Source organism: Colobus angolensis, unplaced genomic scaffold, assembly GCF_000951035.1.
Source record: "Colobus angolensis palliatus isolate OR3802 unplaced genomic scaffold, Cang.pa_1.0 Scaffold6, whole genome shotgun sequence".
NCBI classification, from domain to species: domain Eukaryota; kingdom Metazoa; phylum Chordata; class Mammalia; order Primates; family Cercopithecidae; genus Colobus; species Colobus angolensis.
The window spans coordinates 11,380,264-11,400,040 of record NW_012119598.1 but is presented as its reverse complement, the minus strand read 5'-3'; the positions used below and the strand labels follow the sequence as shown (position 1 = coordinate 11,400,040).

Here is a 19,777-nt window from a genome sequence, read left to right as displayed (position 1 = left end):
AAGAGAATGCAGACATTGGAAAAGTATGATACAGTGAGCCAAGATCCGGCCACTGCACTCCAGCCTGGGCGACAGAGCGAGACTCCGTCTCAAAAAAAAAAAAAGATAATTCGGATGTCATTTTAAGGAAGGTTTCAGTGAAAACCTCACTGTGACTCCCTAACTCTCTGACTGGGTTAAATGCCTCCTTTCTGTCTCCCAATACAGACCGAAAGCCAACCCAGAGCAACAAACGATTTTTTTTTTTTGAGACAGAGTCTCACTCTGTCGCCCAGGCTGGAGTGCAGTGGCGCAATCTCAGCTTACTGCAAGCTCTGCCTCCTGGGTTCAAACAATTCCCCTGCCTCAGCCTCCCGAGTAGCTGGGACTACAGGTGCGTGCCACCACACCTGGCTAATTTGTTTTTGTATTTTAGTAGAGACAGGTCTGGTTTGAGCTACCGACCTCAGGTGATCCACTCGCTCAGCCTCCCAAAGTGCTGGGATTACAGGTGTGAGCCACTGCACCCGGCTAAGAAACCATTTTTTAAAACATTCCTCTATCTTCTAGCACAGAATCTGCTATAAAGTAGACAAAACAAATTGTTCAACAGAAGTCAAATTGTAAAGAACACCTCCATGTTCTCATCTTAAGAGATACAATTTTCTTACCACTGTGATGCACTAGAGCCCCATGCTCTATCTTCTTTTTCATGTCATAAATGTGAATTGTTTCATCTTTGCTCCCAGTGACCACGAAACGACTATTGACAGCTACTGCTGACAAGGAGGCAGTGTGAGCATGGTGAGTGAAGTCAGCCGCAAGAGTCCACTGCTGCTGAAGATGGGAACATACAATTAATGCCACAGTCACACCACAGTTCTACCAACTATCCACTGGTAGTTTTCATGAATCATGGAACCATTTATCTGCTTCTGAAAAGATAAACTGTTCCACGATTCATGAAAACTATCAATGGATCCTATAAAGGGAAAAATGACATGTTAAACTACAAAATGACATGTAGTTTACACAAAGGACTTGAGACTTGATAAGGAAGGTAAAGCAAGGAGGTGGGCAGGCAACACTGGGTATCATCACTCTAGAATACAGTAATGGAGACTGGACAAGGGAAGACTTTTAGATCCTACACAAAGCTTTAACTCTTTAATGTTGTTACTTTATATGTGAGGCTTAATTTATTTTTTCAGATATTCAAATTTTTATTTGAATTTATTCTTTCCAATGATGAGTGCCTACTACGTGTCTGGCACTATTCCAAGCAGTTGATATATAGCAGTGAACTGCGATTCTTCCACCTGCTCCTGAGTAGCTGGGATTACAAGCACTAGCCATCATGCCCAGCTAATTTTGGTAGAGACGGGGTTTCACCACGTTGGTCAGGCTGGTCTTGAACTCCTGACCTCAGGTGATCCACCTTCCTCGCCCTACCAAAGTGCTGGGATTCCATGCGTGAGCCACCGCACCCCGCCGACAAGTCTTATAAAGAAAACCCAACAGAATAAAGGTATGTTTCCATGAGTACCAACATAAGCCCTAGAGAATCACCAATCATGAAATCTCAGGGACTCTGTGCTTATTGCCATGGGAAGTCTGACTGGATGAGTGTGAAGCACGACAGCAAAATACACACACACACTCCTTAAGCTGAAGGAACTGCATCAAAAAGTATTTGCAAAACAAACCGAAAAAGAAAAAAAACCCATCAAACTTCTCTGAACATGTGTTACTGCAAATCGGGTCCTTAATAATAACAGCAACAGATACTCCTTCCATCATTTAAGACCAAGGGGGCCTCCTTTGAACCAAGCATTCTTGCGGGGCTGCTACGGCCTTAAATCAAATAATAACCTTTTAAAATCCACATATTGCAGGTTATCTAGGCTGCTGCTTAGATTTAGTAGCAGTATAGGGTAATGGTTCAGAGTTTCAAATGTCAGAGACCCTTGGGGGCTCCTGACACTTTGGGGTCAGCTCTGACAATTATTATCTGTGTGGCCTTCAGCAGTCACTTCTAGGACCAACATTTTGGTTCCTCATCTACAAAACGAGAATAACTGCATCCTCCTCAGAGGGTTGCTGTGAGGCCTACTGTGTGTCTGGAACATAGTTAAGTAATTTCACTACAAAAAAAAAAAATTAGATAGTATCATCTTTGACTATTCAAAACACGTCACCTTTCAGCCAAAGAGCAAATAACTGGAATAGGAAACAAAATAAACAAAAGCAATAGGTCAAGTGATATACTTCCAAATTTTCTGGATAATTAAACACGGACGCCTTGACTTCATAAAGAAGTACTGTACTCAATAAAACGAGTTTCTAGAAAATGCTTAGAATTGCTTCGAGAATAAAAGTGAGCTAGATGTTAGGAGGTCGGATTTCTAGTCGTGAGTATAGTTCTATCTACCTATTTGACTACTGGCAATTTATTTGACCTTTTTATTTATTCACACATCTAGTAATATCATATTGTGCTGTAATTTCTCTCCATCTATGTGTCTCCTCAGTCCGCCACCCCTTATGTAGGGAACGTCTCTAAGGCACGATCCATACCTCCAGTATCTTTGCATCTCCACCGCCCAGCTCGCCGTAAGTTCCCAACAAATAACGAATTGGTATCGCTTTACCTATAAGGGATTTATCCTAATCTAGATTTAGTAATTTGTAAAATTCCAGGACAGAAATTCAGCAAAAGAGCGAGATCTTCTTTCATTAAATTCTGAATACTGTCAACTTATGGGATCGATCCTTAAATCCACAATCTACGACTCATTTGTCCATATGCAGAAATGCCGGTTTCCTCTGTGTCCCGTGGACCTTTTGTCTACTACAAAAGGCAGATGTTGTCTCATTTTCATAAAATATCCATTCTACGTTTTCAAAGGTTAGCTTTTCTCTTAAGTCTCTTAGGTTTCATTCATCAAATCATCCAGTGAACAGCAGGCGCTCCAATGTTTACCTCTGCTGTGCAGGAACCAAACCCGACCTTCCCGGCCCCGCCTCCGACTGTCTCTAGGTACGCGGTATCTCACCTCGCGGTCGCCGCAAGCCTCGGACTCCGGGTGTACAGCGAACCCAAAGAGGACCTGCTCGTAGCAACCAGCGACCAGCTCCATTCAGCAGCGCACGTGCCTCTTCAGCCAGCCCGGCTCAGCCTGGAGGTGATAGAACCGGATGCCAAAAAAAAAAAAAAGGTCTGAGTCGTTTTTGCATCGGCGCTCGAATTATACGTCAGGTTCCAGGGCTGCCTTTAAGTCGCCTGTAAACGTGGAAACACTTTCAGCGCGAGAAGGTCACATGGATTTCCCAAGAGGAGAATAAGGAAAGATGCCACATGAGAAGGTTCTCACTGCAAGAAGAAAAAAATCGGGGGCAAGCAGGCATATCTCAGGAAGGTGCGAGCTGGGCCTGAGGGGAGCGGGCGGGACTTCCTCTGCGAAGCCCCGCATCTCCGTGACGTCAGGAGCAGGCGGGGCCGACTTCTGGCCGGGTGGGTAGTGGCTGTGGCGCCGGCATCGCCTATCGTCGTGGGCTGTGTACTACTAGGATAGAAGTTTTTGTTCAAGAAACAGCGGAACAAGCCTAACAGGGCAAAGAGGGGTGGGATTAGGGTTCTCGGTGACCTGTTCCAGCGGCTCAGCACTCACTCTGCCTGGACGGACCCGGTGTGCTAAATGTGTCCGGGTTCGCGTCTGCCCGGGCCGGAATCCCCGCCCTGCACACTTTCTCTGCCCGCTTGCTCCGCTTGTCTAACTCTGGGGTTGTGTTGTCCAGGGTTGCGGCACCTCCTGGGGAAGGAGCAGTGAACCTTTTTTGAGACGGAAGTTTCGCTCTTTTTGCCCAGGCTGGAGTGCAGGGGCGCGATGTCGGCTCACCGCAGCCTCCGCCTCCCGTGTTCAGGCAGTTCTCCTGCCTCAGCCTCCCGAGTAGCTGGGATTGCAGGCATGCTCCACCACGCCTGGCTAATTTTTATTTTTTGGCAGAAACAGAGTTTCTCCATGTTGGCCAGGCTGGTTTTGAACTCCCGACCTCAGGTGATCCGCCTGCCTCGACCTTCTAAAGTTGCTGGGATTACAGGCGTAAGCCACCGCGCCCGGCCAGAGCCTTCATTTGGAAGTTAGGAAGATAGAGTGAGCCTGAGCAACATATTTTGATGCCGTCTCTACATAAATGTTTAAAAATTAGCCTGGCGTGGTGGCGCCCTCCTGTGTTCCCAGCAACTCGGAAGGCTGAGGTGGGATGATTACTTGAGCCCAGGAGGCTGCAGTGAGAGCCTAGATCGCGCCACTGCACTCCAGCCTGGGGGACGAGCCAGACCCCGTTACAAAGAAAAAAAAAGTCTTGTTTAATAAGGTTTAGAGATTCAGGTTTGTGTTAGACATTACAGCTTTCCCACAAGCTCTGAACAGAGTAAATCTTGGTTCATATAGTTTTCATAAACACTGTAGTAGGTCATTTGGTAAACAAGATGCATAGTCCATCCTTGTCAAATCTTCAGCCTCCATTTCAAGTGCAATACAATGCTTCAGCGCTTAGACCCTTTTGTTTCCAATAACTTTTCTTCTCTGGTATTCTGAATTGTCAGTACATGTTAATTAATAGAGGCCAATTTGAGTCTTGCGGAAATGATTTCACTTGGGATGCTTTGGTTGTCATTGCAGTGCAGGAAAGGCCTTGTCATCGTTAGAGATAGATAATCGGTGCCACGAAGAAAAGTCAACACGGAGACAAAAGATCTCTCAGCAAGGCAATCTTTACTTTCTGCAGAAAGGGTACTCCATTGCAGATGGAACAATGGTGAGAGCACACCTGAACAAAGGCAAAGCAGACATACCTTACGCATTTAGGTTGTCCTTGCTGCTGTGTCCTGCATCCGTTGGCTGGAGCTGGACCTCATAATCTTACACCCATACCCGATTTGCTAAATAGGCTGTGAGCTGGAACGTGCCTGTGAGCATGTCCCACAGTTACATGGGATAGGGCTTAACAAAGAGTTATTAGCGCAAGGCAAGGAGGCTTGAAGTAAGTTAGTCTTTAAAAGAAACGATTGTTTTTAACACGTAGGATTTATTCTTTAACAAGAAGCGAAACTTTGAAGAGGAAACTTTTTACTTTCTACATCATCTGCCAGCTTTGTCAAGGCCAAATGTTAGCACTTCTCAGACACTGAAACGCTGTTGACAAACTAATTCTCAGTCTAGTGGAAATCCTTGTATTAATTCACCCTTCTAAAATCATTCTTGGCTGGGTGCAGTGGCTCACGCCTGTAATTCTAGCACTTTGGGAGGCCGAGGGGGGCGGATCACTTGAGGTCAGGACTCTGTCTTAAAAAAAAAGGCTGGACGCAGTGGCTCACGCCTGTAATCCCAGCACTTTCACGAGGTCAAGAGATTGAGGATCGAGACCATCCTGGCCAACGTGGAGAAACCCCTTCTCTACTAAAAATACAAAAATTAGCTGGGTGTGGTGGTGTGTTCCTATAGTCCCAGCTGCTCGGGAGGGTAAGGCAGGAGAATCGCTTGAACTAGGGAGGTGGAAGTTGCAATGAGCTGAGATCCCACCACTGCACTCCAATGTGGGCAACAGAGTGAGACTGTCTCAAAAAAAAAAAGGCATTCTTTCTTTCACTCTGTGCTGGTTTTCTCCATTGTGTTACAAAAAGTCAAATTATTTTACGATTTAGATTACTTTTTTTGTAATGTGTAACTGTCCACCAGAGAACTACCAAGATTAGAGGAGTGTGAAGTGGGTGTCCTCTGGACGTTAGACTAGATATTAATAAGCAGGACTTGTTGTTGTCGTTGTTTTGAGATGGGGTTTCGCTCTGTCGCCCAGGCTGGAGTGCAGTGGCGCCATCTCGGCTCACTGCAAGCTCTGCCTCCCAGGTTCACGCCATTCTCCTGCCTCAGCCTCCCTAGTAGCTGGGACTACAGGTGCCCATCGCCACATCCGGCTAATTTTTTGTGTTTTTAGTAGAGGTGGGGGTTTCACCGTGTTAGCCAGGATGGTCTCGATCTCCTGACCTCGTGATCCGCCTGCCTCAGCCTCCCAAAGTGCTGGGATAACAGGCATGAGCCACGGCTCCCTGCAGGACATTTTAAATTTTACATTTTATCTTTAAAAATGTGCCTTTATGCATTTTACTCCACAACATATCTGTTCATTTTAATGCAAAAGTATTACACTCTCATCCAAAAATTTTTTTTAAAATGCTAAAACTTTCAAAATCATGTTTTGTATATTATGTTACTTCTGGAATGTCCCTGGTGCCCTGTCTCCTTACCCCAGGGACATCTCAACAGCTGTTTGAGAAGTATTAATACTTGTTTAATACTTTTTAAAAATAAATTTTAGCTTATCACCATAAAAAGGTGATTATTTAGAACCTGTTACCAGGCTGTCACACTTTTACTTGCTTAAGTAACTTTTGTTCCAACCAGGAATTTTAGAATATAGTTCTAGAATGGAAACCATGGTGTAAGCACCATGAACATAACTCAAAGTGGTTTTACTTTAAAAAGAAAAAAACAAAAACAAAAAAGAAAACCCCCCAAAACTTAGAAATCAGTGGAACCAATTATGGAGCTCAGAGGACTTAGACAACATCTAGTCCAGGTGTTACTAATCTGGTGGGGGGGTTCTGGATAAGTTTCAGGGGTTTTGAATCCCATGAAAGTATATGCAAATATGTGGATATGCATTTTTGGAGGAGCGCATTACGATTTTAAGGGAGGAGAGCACCCCTCCTATTGTCTTACGCCCAATTTCTGCCTCCAAAGAAAGAAGAAGTAAAAACTAAAAGGCAGACATGAAGTCCAAAGACAGCCCGGCGCCACACCCTGGGCGTGGTAAAGATCGACCCCTGACCTAATTGGTTATGTTATCTATAGATTACAGATATTGTATAGAAAAGCCCTGTGAAAATCCCTGTCCTGTCCTGTTCCGTTCCGTTCTAATTACCGGTGCATGCGGTACCCCCTGCTTGCTCAATCTCTCACGACCCTCTCACTCAGACCTTAGAGTTGTGAGCCTTTAAAGAGACAGGAATTGCTCACTCCAGGAGCTCGGTTGTTGGAGACATGAGTCTTGCCCAAGCTCCGGGCGAATAAAGCCCTTCTTCCTTTAACTTGGTGTCTGAAGGGTTTTGTCTGCAACTTGTCCTGCTACAATTTAAGTACTGTTTCAAAAAAATTAGTTTAAAGGTACCTCATTAAGGGTAAAATGCAGTGATTCACTCTTAGGTTCAGTCTTAGGTTGTAAATGCTGAGATATGTCTGGAGAAGTGACTTTTTCAAGAACACACAGCTAAACAACAGCCAGTAATGCTGCTCTTTTTTATGTGTCCTCGGCCTTGAACGTTCTCTTTTACAGAGAGGAAAGCAGCAGCATTTCATTTAATGCATGGCTGTGGCAGTAGTTTCAGATCTTAGATCGTGGATTTTCATTGTCTGAAGAAAGACAATGGAGAATTATGTATCTGTTTAACTGGATTTGACCTGAGCATAACTTCCCGTAAACCCTTCTATTCCATTTCCAAACACAGGATGTAAAAAGCCATTTAATCTCATTCTTGTAAAATCTGCAGTTGTCAAGAAACAACCAATGTTGAGAGTTCATTAATCAACACTAAAGCACGAAAGGATTATATTGTTTTGTAGCTTTGTTTTTAAATTATTGATTGAAAAGATTTTTGCACTTGAGCTATGCTCTGATTTATTCATTCATTCAACAAGTATTTGTTGAGTGCCTAGCTTTGGTTTGCTAAAGTAAAAGCTAGTTTTTCTTCTTGGGTGGCGAGGGTGGTAAGGTGGATATCCTGGGGTAAAAGCAGGATACAGTAGAGAAAAAGCCCTGTTAGAAATACCACGAGAATCTCATATTCCTGCTGAATTCCCCTCCTTTCTCAGTGCGACAGGTAGCAACTCTTAAATTCAAGGACTGTGGAGGTTGCATGTGAATGTATTCCTGGAGATTTTGGTCTCCTTTGTATTTCCCAGCATGAAGGGAGGTGGAGATAATGCTGTACTTGCCCTGAACCTGTCCAGTAGTGTGCCCTGATAGAAATTTGCTTCACCACTTCATGGGAGTAATCTAATCGAAACAGAAGGTTTGCATTTGGTGCTTTTAGTGAGCAAAACATTGCTTGTGAGTCCTTGTTACTGTCATATCCAAGGCCTAAGTGTCCATCTTTACTCTGGGATCTTGCTTACAACCTTCTGTTCCATAGCTACTGCCATCTTCCTAGGTGGTTTCAACATGATTACATCGACCTCTGTCTTCCTCAGCCTCCTTATCACCTCCTCAGTGTTCAACTTCCACATTCCTTTCCACCTGCAGCCTCAACGCTTACCTGGTCATAGCCATAATTGTGATTTTCTCTGTGTAAAATAAAGTCAGTCCTATAATGAGAGAAGTAAAAAAAAAGTTACAGAAAAAGAATCTTTAACTGACATGTTTTATTGGCTGTCTAAGCTATAGTAGTTAGGAATTGTATTTTACCTGACGTAACGATAGTGGTCTAAACAAGACGTTCATTAAGTAAAATAAACCAGCGGTAGGCCAGTCTAGTGCTAGTGGAAGGAGTCCTTAGTCATCAGTGACCCAGACTCATTCTGTCTTGGATCCCCGTATTCTTCTGCATGACTTCTTCCCTGATGTCACCTCAGTCCAAGATAGCTGCAGAGTTATTCTTTTTTTTTTCTTTTGAGACAGAGTCTCGCTCTGTCCCCCAGGCTGGAGTGCAGTGGCGTGATCTTGGCTCACTGCAAGCTCTGCGTCCCGGGTTCATGCCATTCTCCTACCTCAGCCTCCCGAGTAGCTGGGACTATAGGAGCCCACAACCACGCCCGGCTAATTTTTTTGTATTTTTATAGAGACGGGGTTTCACCGTGTTAGCCAGGATGGTCTCGATCTCCTGACCTCGTGATCCGCCCGCCTCGGCCTCCCAAAGTGCTGGGATTACAGGTGTGAGCCACCGCACCCGGCAGCTGCAGAGTTATTCTGACCTGGGGAAAGGGGAGAGGACAGAAAGGCCCCTTTCCAGCTAAGCAAATACCATTTTCCCACACAGCTTTCCCCTATTCCGTTCTACTAGTTCTGTTTACATCTTCTTAGCCAGACTGACCACCTGGCCACATCTTGCTGCAAGGGAGAAGCTAGGAAATGTAATGTTTTAGCTTGGGCCTATTGCCAGCCCAGGTGAAATCAGAATTGTTATTAAGGAAGAAAATAAACCAATATTGGGTGTCACTTAACAATGTCTGCCACAGCTGCTAATCAATAAAATCTCCCTTGAAGACATGGGGAAATCCACTCCATATAAACTCCAGTATATCATCAGTGATAGTTGCCTTGCCTTCCAGATACCATCGGCCCTCAGAGTCTGTAGGTTCTGCATCCCTGGATTCAACCAAATCATGGGCTGAAAATACTTGGGAGGCTGGGCACGGTGGCTCACGCCTGTAATCCCAGCACTTTGGGAGGCCAAAGCAAGCAGATCTCTTGAGGTCAGAAGTTTGAGACCAGCCTGGCCAACATGGTGAAACCCCGCCTCTACTAAAAATTAGCCAGGCGTGATGGTGGGTGCCTATAATCCCAGCTACTGGGGAGGCTGAGGCAGGAGAATCATTTGTACATGGAAGGCGGAGGTTGGAGTGAGGCGAGGTCATGCCACTGCCCTCCAGCCTGTGCAACATGGTGAAACCCTGTCTCTACTAAAAATACAGAAATTAGCGAGGCGTGGTGGCAGGTGCCTGTAATCCCAGCTACTGGGGAGGGTGAGGCAGCAGAATCACTTGAACCTGGGAAGTGGAGGTTGCAGTGAGCCAAGATCACACCACTGTACTCCAGCCTGGGTGACAGAGGGAGACTCCATCTCAAAAAAAAAAAAAAAAAAAAAAAACCCAAAACTCCAAAAAGTTTCAAAAAGTAAAATCTGAATTTGCCACATGCCGGATACTACTGGTGAAGCCACATGAAGTAATATATAGCCATTGCATTAGGTATTACAAGTAATCTAGACAGAATTTAGGGTTTATGGGAGGGAGGGTGTGTGTAGGTTCTTTGCAAACACTACACCATTTTATACTTGGGCATCCAAGGATTTGGGTATCTGAGGGGGATCCTGTAAACAATCTCCCATGGATATGAAGGGATGAGTGTAGTAATGGCTCAACAACTGGTGAATGATTGAATGATCTGAATGTTTTGAATTCATCATGTTTGCTATTTTTCACATTACAGGTAAATAGAAAATACATTAAGAACTTAGTTATTAGCAAGCTGCAGGGAAATGGCCAAACCCTAAGTGCCCCATATGGACTTAAAAGTTATCCTGAATTTTGACACTGTGTAACCTTGCTACTGAAAGTGGTGGGAGCTGGCTAATAAAGGCAGAATCTGAGGCTCCACTCCAAATCTGTCAAGTTAGAGAACCTACATTTTAAACAAGTCCAGGTCATTTGAATGCACATCAAAGTTTGGGAAGCTTTATCATGCTTTTTAAAAAAATACTGAACCAGAGAAATATTTCTTTAAAATTGTATCCCGTACTCTCATTAATGTAGGGTGTAAGAGAAAAGGAAGAGAGGAGGGAAGGGAGCAAGGGAGCACGTTCTTCTCTGCCTCTTAATTTTGCAGCTAGTTGGATGATGCTTTCAACCTGCATGGGATTAAAAAAAGAAAAAGCCAGTAGGTGCTAGTTCCAATAGTTGTTCTCAGCAGGGAACTGAGGAGAGAAATGTATTTGTCTTAAGGTTTTAGTTACTAAAGTTTCCTCTTTTACGTGTTATGGTAAGGGGTGGAGTGGAGACTATCCTTCATTGTCGACCAACACACCTACTACCCCTTCTGTCCCTCCTTGGGGTTCTGCTGACTCCCCCTGGCCTGACAGTTGGTAGAGAGGGCTGGCAGGTGGAAGCCAGAAATTCCCCCAGGTGCCTCAGTACACCCCTCCCCACCCACACCTGTGCCCCATTTGTCCGGAAAGTCAAGCAATTAATTGCCTACCAGGAATTGCCACTTAATGTAATTATCTCAGATGTAGTTGCGAGACTTACTTGTCAGGGTTGGGAGGTTTTAGCCCACAAGCTGGAATTTTTGACGCGGGAATAAAAACTGGGTTCTGCTCTCTTTATTGTAAAGTTTCTGGAGAAATGGCCCAACGAGAGAGTTTTGCAGGTTTTGGCATAGCTCAACAAAATAACTATTACTGCTACTGGCAAAGGTGAGTGTTTTTCTCCTACTTTGAAAAGGAAAGCTGTTATTGTTCTATTTGCTACGTAATTGTTGGTAACTTACAAACTATGGCTTTTTAAAAATTTATTTAAGTTCTGGGGTACATATACAGAATGTGCAGGTTTGTTACGTAGGTATACATGTGCCATAGTGGTTTGCTGCACCCATCAACCCGTCATCTACGTTAGGTATCAAACTATGGCTTTGAACACAGGTGTTCAATTTATTGCAAACTTCCTGGAGAAAAGAAAGGGTTTGGGGGTTTGTGGATGATTCTGCATTGGTTGGTGACGATTCTCATTCCTGTAGTCTCCCCTTTGCTATTAGAGTGAAGCAGGAGTTCCAGCCCAACCAGGGTTACCTCTATGGCAACTGGTATGCGCGACAGCACAGCTCATACCTTCTTTCTGGCTACAGCTATGGCTGTGCAGTGGATGGAAATGGACAGGACTGTTTTTCTGCACATGAGACTCCTGAACACACAGCTGGAACTCTGGTTATGCCTAAGGTATCCCTTGCTGGAATGAGTCTTGTGTCATTTGTGTGCCCAGTAGTAAACATCACTTTCCTATCTTCACACATCTGTGTCCTATCATCCAAATTCCCACAGCATGGCTTTTGCTACCTGTTTTAATACTAGAGAGTAAAGCTGATAGCCTAAGAAAAATTTTGTATAGCTTTATTGAGGTATAATAAACAAAAAGTCTCTGTACATGTTTAATTTATATGATTTGCTGAGTTTGGACATGTATAACCTAGAAGTGTTCACTTGCAGATAATTTCCCATTCTCTTCCAGAAACAAAACAAAAGGCTAATGAAGTCTTTGTCTAAATTCTTGCTACTAAATTTTAGATTATCATAAGTCAATATATTTTACTCTTTAACACTTAATATAGGACAAAAGGTAGTTTTGGGGTTTGTTTTATAGCAGTTGGACGTAAACACACTTTAAAAAGATATTTTAATAGTTTGAATTACTGAAGTGACATATTTCTCAAATCACACAAAGATGTATTGAAGTAAGGGAAAAGTTCCTCCTCAAACACCCCTCGTTCATCCCCATTCCCTTCCCACTTAGAAGAAAGTACTGTGGAGTGGATCTATATCTTCTAGATCTTTCTCCCGTACTCTTGCTAAATCAGTGTGGGTTGTCTTTCTGTTTTGGTGGTTAGGGAATGATTTAGGCAAGAATGAGCTATGCAGTACATACTGGTTTGCTCTTTGCTTGCTTCTGCGTAAGGAGACCTTTCTTTAAAAAATTGCCCACTTATGGTCTGGGCAAGATGGCTCATGCGGGTAGTCCCAGCTACTTGGGAGACTGAGGCAGGATGATTGCTTGAGCTCGGGAGTTTGAGGCTGCAGTGAGCCATGACTGTGCCATTGTACTCCAGCCTAAGCAGCAGAGCGAGCTCATTTAGACATAGAGCGATTTTTAGCTCATCCGTTATCTGACAATTTTAAATATTTTCAGGGCTTTAACAAACTTTCTTTTACTTGTCTTCAAGCATTTGTCTGAGTGTTGCTTTTTTATCCCCCCAAGAATATATTTCTGGATGTGAAAGGGCTGGATTAAAGGATATAACATTAACAATTTTTAATAGCAAATTACCTAAAGTCTGCATGAATTTACACTTTTCGTTATTGTGGTGGGTGTTCTTGCTACTCTACATTTGTCTGTGTATGATTAGCCAATCTAATAGGGCAGAGAGGCATTTGTCTATTATTGAGGGCAAATACCTCTTGAAATGTTTATTGGCATCTGTGTTCTGTGACTTTGATATCCTCTTTCTAGTTTTTCTGTTGAGTTGTGTCCCTCTTGCTTGACTGCATAAGATATTCACATGTTAGAGAAATTAACGCTTTGGAGTTCAAATGTTACCGACTTCCCCCACCCCAGACTTGTCTCCTAATATGCGGAGTGACACCGTTTGTGTGATGATCTTTGCCTTAAAACCAAAGTTGAATTTTGTATCTAGTCCCTTGGCTTTTAAAACTTACATTTGCTTTGTATTATGATATTTTACTGCCCAAACTTTCGTTTTCAATTTTTCTCAAGTCTGTTTTAGGTGTGCCTCTTGTGTAAAATATCTTGTTAGATTTCTTGTCATTTTTTCCCCCTTTTGACCCAATTTGGGTTTTTCCCTTTGAACAAACGTTTGATATTGCAGCACTTTAAAAAAAAAAAGTCTTTCACTACATTGCCTGAGGTTTTGGCACTCTTTTTTTTTTTTTTCTTTTGCCTCTTCCCTTTTTTGCTCTTTTTTAGGAGACGATCTGTCTTTTGGTGGTTACCCTTATATCATTAAATAGAGAAGTATAAGAATGAGTATATTATCAACTTCAGAAATGAAAGTATTTCTTGATTTTTCATCACTCTTGAGAAAATTAAGAAATGAACATCCTTTTTTTCTCACCTGGCTACCCTTTCTCTCCATTCCTCTGTCCATTTTTTGTTGGCACATTCTGGGGTTTTTATCTCACCCACTGGCCAAATTATTACTATAACATGCATTTTTTTCATACAAGAATTATATACATATATTTTATGGTTGTGGTGACCCCACTGTGCCATCTGCCTGCCATCCTGCTGGGTGTTCCCTGTTGGGAAGCTGCTAAGCAAAATTAAAGATGATAAGACTCCGTGGTGACGCTCTTTTACTCACACGTCCCCATTTTGGTCTTCTCTAATAAAGCGTGTCCTCTCCAAGATGTCCTAGTTATTTCCTGCTTCCCCCAATGTGCTGTGCCTCTGTCCATAACCTTTATCTCCCCAGGTTAAAGGGGAGATCTCCAGTCCTCTCCTTTACGTTTTGACATTGTGGAAGTGGGTGTCTCCAAAATAATTCTCAGGTCTTTGTGGTTCATCAGCACGCTTTCCCAGACTATCTCTAGCTGAGGAAAGCCTTTTATAAATGTGTTTTTCTTTAAAGGCAGCCAGCTGCATACACTGGCAGGTGGCCCTCGGACCAGAGAGAATGCTCTGTCTCCAGATAGTTCCTGCTTCCCTCATCCTGGTTATTGAGCATCCACATTTACCAGAACACACATTGAAAGGAGGAAATATGAGCTTACTTAGTCTTGTATTATGGGAAAGGACTTACAGAAGTGTGGACTCTGGGTGTCTTAGCCATTTCTTTCTTTCCTTTTTATATAACTAGTTTTTAGAACTGATATCTTGCTCTTTGGCCCAGGCTGGAGTACAGTGGTGCCGTCATAACTCACTGCACTCTTGATCTCCTGGGTTCAAGTGGTCCTCTTGCTTCAGCCTTCCAAGTAGCTGAGACTACCGGCTGCGTGCCACCATGCCGGGTGTCTTAACCATATCTAAGTAGAAAAAAGACACAGATTGTCTTTTGAAATTTATGGTAGCTATATAAGCTATTTTCCAAACCTCAATATATTTCAGAGTGAAGGGGAGGCATACTTTCAGATAGGCTGAAAAGATAGTGATCTTTGACTCTTAGTATCTTCTCATTCTTATTAGCAAGGGAAGCTTAATTAGGTGCCAGGAGCTAGATAAGCACTTTCTTGATAGAGTGACTCCTTGGAATAGCTGGCCATACTTAAGAATACAGGTTCCCAACAGGTCTACATAGAGGAATCATAAAAATGTATGCTGCCCCAGTAGAGCCAATAGGGTCTGAGTTAACCAACCAAGATTTACTTTGGGAGTGCCTCTGCAGTTTACTTCTCTCATTATGTAAGAATATGATTGGTTTGCTTTGCTGTAGCCTCTGCATTTTCTTGAGCACCTAATGTCCTGGTTCTTAGCTGAGCCATGGGTTTGAGGACGTGATTAGAAGACCATGAGGAAAACGTGTTCATGGAGACTTTACAGATTGTCTTCTGGAAGGAGGAGCAGAACTCTAGGTACAGGCATGTAGTACAGGAAATAAGGAGCCTGGATACCGGGGTCCCTGGTGTCTGGTTCCTAGCTCAGGCTCTAGGATGCTAGTTAGGTCCCAGAAAATCCAGGGGCCAGAGGCCCTTGTTAGGCTGGCTCCTCTTTGTGTGACATTTCTTCTGTGACTCAGTTTACTTCTTTCATAATTGTACTGTCACCTAAAGATTCTTTGAATCAAATTCAAAAGTTGATTTAAAGAGATTAATTTTCAATATTATTTTTATTTTAGGTAGTTTTTTTGAGAGCTAGAGTTTTTCCCAATAAAGTATGTATTGATATTAAACCTTTAAGTGAAATTATTTTCTCATGAGATAATTTTTTGTTGCAGGAAACCACACCTCTAGCTGAAAACCAAGATGAAGACCCACTAGAAGGTAACATAAACCTTGTACTGAAGTGGTTGGAAACAAAACCCCATTTCCTGGTTTCTCATTCACTCAGCTTGCTAGAAACTGGGAGGTTCTATTGGAAAATTCCAGTGTAGGTTGTCTAAGCCATATGCTTCAGTAATTTCTCTTGTTTTTAGAAACTGGTTCTATGGGAACAACTTTAGCTAAGCCACCTCTTTGGGTCTTTCTGAAGGACTGAGAAAAGGGGACATTCCCAAACAATAACAAGCCAATATATTTTTCTTAAGCTCCATTTCCTCTGTAAGTTTAGACTTTGAGGAAAATTATGCTTTAATTCTGTTTTTCAAGTGGGGAGAGCATGAGGTAATTGCTGTGGCCTCAGGATTATTGGATCCTGGGGTACCTGACAGGACAGCACTGTAGTGTCAGTCTGTATGGTGCTTCCTGTACTTCTCAATTTGTTTTGGAAAGAACAAAGTTTATCTGCCTGGAGACAAACACTCTGAATGTGTCTTGTTTGAGGAAGGGAAAAAATGTTTTGCTGCTTTTATTTTAAGTAATGGGAAGGAAAAATAGAGGAGAAATACAGAGAACACTATTGCCTTTTTCTTATCACATGTCTGTCTTATCACGTGTTTGTCTCGTTTCTGTCTCTTGCCCAAACCCCTGCCCCTACCAGACCAACCCACCCACTGCCTTTATGACTTTATCAAAGAAGGGAGCATGTTGTTATCAGTCTTTGTAGCCCCTGTGACTAATTCAGAGTTCACATGTTGGTAGGTGCTCAGTGTTTAAGTCAAATTGGTGTTGAAAAGAAATCTTTATATGCTATTGAGCAGTTCTAGTTTTTAGTACTTTGATTTAAACATGAGTAAAGGGTGCTTATTTAAACTTTCTGGGATTTCTTTCAGGTTAAGTGTGAGTCTCTTCCTGCCTTCATCAGTTATGCAATTTATTAAAATTGATGCAGGATTTCTTCTTCCATAGTTCAGCTAAATCTGTGTCCTTGTCTCATGACCAGGAAAAATTAGGCATGTGAACACATTGAAGGGTGAGGAGAATGGAATTAATTAAGCAAAAGGAAAGCTCTTAACAAAAAAGAGGGATCCAAAACATAGGTTTCCACCTCACAAATTGAATACCAGGCTACCACACACAAATTGAAAAGGCCAGGCTCCTCCCCTGCATAAGGTATGAATTCCTGGTGACTCCTCCTCATTCTCTCAGTGTGCATGTGGGCCCTTAGTCTGAGCCACTCCACATTGATTTATTTCCCTTACTGCACATGTGTTAAGGGATGGAATTTTTCACCGTGGGCATGTTTAGCCAAGCCCGCTGTGCACAATGACTTGGGCAGGTTGGAGGTTCTTCAGGGACCCTTCCCTATTTGCCTAGGCATTTGGCTGTCCCCTGTCTCTATCAAAATAATAGAGGTAAAGGTCTGCTTTTTGGATACAGACTGCCACGGGGTTCAGATCCCACCTACTAGCTCTGTAGTTCCAGACAAATTAATCTCTAGTGTGTCTGCTTTACTTTCTGTAAAGTGGGGACATTGTTACCTTTCTCATAGGAAGTGTGAGCATGCTAGGTCTAAAGTATTTTTAGGTGGTTAAACAGCTTCTGCCATGTGATAACCACTCAAGTATTGGCTGGTCATCAATCTGGTACAGTACTGGTCAGTAGAAATGTTATGCAATTGCACCTCAAGGAACTAGAAGACAAGAACAAAGTAAACCCAAAATTAGTAGGAGAAAAGAAATAATAAAGACTATAGCAAAAATAAATAGAAACTAGAAAAACAATACAAAAAATCAACGAAATGAAGGGTTGGTTTCTTTAAAAGATAGTCAACAAACCTTTAAGAACAAAAGAAACTCAAAATCAGATAAAAAAGGAGACATTACAACTGATACCACATAAATACAAAGGAACATAAAAGACAATTATGAACAATTATACGTCAGTAAATTGGATAACATAGAAGAAATGAGTAAATTCCTGGACACACAGAATCTACTACCTACCAAGATTAAATTATGAAGAAATAGAAAACCTGAACAGACCAATAATGAGGAAGAAATTGAAACAGTAATAAAAAATCTCCCATCAGGCCAGGCCTGGTGGATAATGCCTGTAATCCCAAGCACTTTGGGAGGCTGATGGGGGAGGATCATTTGAGTCCAGGGGCTTGAGACCAGCCTTGGCAATACAGTGAGACCTTATCTCTACCAAAATATTTTTAAAAAGCTGGGTATAGTAGTACGTGCCTGTAGTCCCAAATATTTGAGAGGCTGAGGTAGGAGGATTACTTGTGCCCAGGAGGTCGAGGCTTAAGTGAACTATGAATGTGCCACTGCATGTCAGCCTGGGTGACAGAGTGAGACCCTGTCTCAAAAAGTCTCCCATCAAAAGCCCAGGTCCTGATGGCTGGCTTCACTGTTTAATTCTACCAAACATTTATTTTTCATTTTATTTTTTGTAGAGGTGGAGTCTCACTTTGTTGCTCAGATTGGTCTCAAACTCTTGGGATTAAGCGATCCTCCCAGCTCTGCCTCCCCAAGGGTTGGAATTACAGGTTGGAATTACAGTTACCATGCCTGGCCCCCAAACATTTAAAGAAGAACTAATACCACGTCTTAAACTACTCCAAAAAATCGAAGATGAAATACGTTGAAATTCATTTTATGAAGCCAGCATTACTCTGATGTCACAACCAGAAAAGGACACAACAACAAGAAAAAACTACAGCCAGTACTCCTGATGAACATAGATGCAAAGGTCCCCAATAAAATACTAGCAAACTGAATTCAATAGCACAATAGCAAAATCATCTGTCATGAACAAGTGGTATTCATCCCAGGGATGCAAGGATGGTTTAATATACACAAATTAATAAACACGATACATCCCATTATCCCATCAACAGAATGAAGGACAAAAAACATTATTGTCTTTTCTTTCTTTTCTTTCTTTTTTCTGGAGATAGGATCTCACTCTGTCACCCAGGTTGGAGTGCAGTGGTGTGATCTTGACTGGAACTTCTGCCTCCTAGGCTCAACCAATCTTCCCATCTCAGCCTCCCAAGTAGCTGGGACCACAGGTGCATGCCACCATGCCAGGCTAATTTTTTGTATTTTTGGTAGAGACAGGGTTTTGCCATGTTGCCCAAGCTGGTCTTGAACTCAGCTCAGGTGATCTGCCTGCCTCAGCCTCCCGTAGTTCTGGGATTTACAGGCATGAGCAACTGCGCTTGGCGATCATTTCAGTAGATGCAGAAAAATCATTTGACAAAATTCAGTATCTCTTCATGATAAAAACTTTCAACAAATTAGGTTTAAAAGGAGTGTACCTCAATACAATAGAGGCCATATAACAAACTCACAGCTAACATTGCACTGAATGGGGAAAAATTGAAAGCTTTTCCTCTACAATCTGAAACTGGATAAGGATGCCCCCTTTCACTACTTCTATTAAACATAATAGAAGTAGCCATAATAGTCTAGCCAGAGCAATTAGGCAAGAGGGAGAAATAAAAGTTTCCCAGGTTGGAAAGGAAGAAGTGAAATTGTCCTTGTTTGATGATGACATGATGTGATATACAGGCATACCTCATTTTATTGTACTTCACTTTATTATGTTCCACAGATACTATGGGTTTTTTTTTTACAAATTAGAAGTTTATGGCAGCCCTGAACTGAGCGAGTGTATCTGTGCCATTTTCCCAACAGTATGTGCTCATTTTGTTAGCACTGTTTAACAATAAGTTATTTTTCTGGCTGGGCGCGGTGGCTCAAGCCTGTAATCCCAGCACTTTGGGAGGCCAAGACGGGCGGATCACGAGGTGAACTGAGCGAGTGTATCTGTGCCATTTTCCCAACAGTATGTGCTCATTTTGTTAGCACTGTCTAACAATAAGTTATTTTTCTAAAGAGAAAATGTATTTGTGTTTTATTGTGTCCTAGGCAGTTAATTATATCTTGTAAGCCCTTTCCAGACTTTTGAGTAAACAATGGATTTTATAACTTAAAGTCTTAGGTGGTGCATAGCAGACTCATAGAAGTAATAGATTTCTACACATGATCCTAGCCAAAACACAGGGAAGAAATGAATAATAGATTTCTATGACCTTAAAAGAAAATTGCAAGGTTTCCTTGGAAAACAGAACAGCCAGAAATAGTTTCTCTGTACTTGAGAGAGAGGCCTGATAAACCCAAGAAATATAAACAATCAATCTGTTAAAATCAACACAATGGCCACTCAACACACCCCCTCCACAAAAAAAAA

General features: G+C 42.4%; 2 protein-coding genes across 2 annotated transcripts in view; one reads left to right on the top strand and one right to left on the bottom strand.

Annotated features, from left to right (window-relative positions):
• Positions 1 to 3,412, bottom strand: part of PAK1IP1 (PAK1 interacting protein 1) — a 14,456-nt gene extending 11,044 nt beyond the window's left edge. The window contains exons 1-2 of the mRNA XM_011962677.1: positions 3,036 to 3,412; positions 651 to 813 (exon numbers count right to left, since the gene is read on the bottom strand). Of these exons, the coding sequence (XP_011818067.1) occupies positions 651 to 813; positions 3,036 to 3,119 (247 nt within the window). The 5' untranslated portion in view covers positions 3,120 to 3,412. The remainder of the gene's footprint in view (positions 1 to 650; positions 814 to 3,035) is intronic.
• Positions 3,413 to 11,156: 7,744 nt separating this feature from the next.
• LOC105526630 (chromosome unknown open reading frame, human C6orf52) overlaps positions 11,157 to 19,777 on the top strand; it is a 15,550-nt gene continuing 6,929 nt past the window's right edge. Inside the window, exons 1-3 of the mRNA XM_011962676.1 lie at positions 11,157 to 11,227; positions 11,548 to 11,746; positions 15,472 to 15,517. Coding sequence (XP_011818066.1) covers positions 11,157 to 11,227; positions 11,548 to 11,746; positions 15,472 to 15,517 — 316 coding nt within the window. The remainder of the gene's footprint in view (positions 11,228 to 11,547; positions 11,747 to 15,471; positions 15,518 to 19,777) is intronic.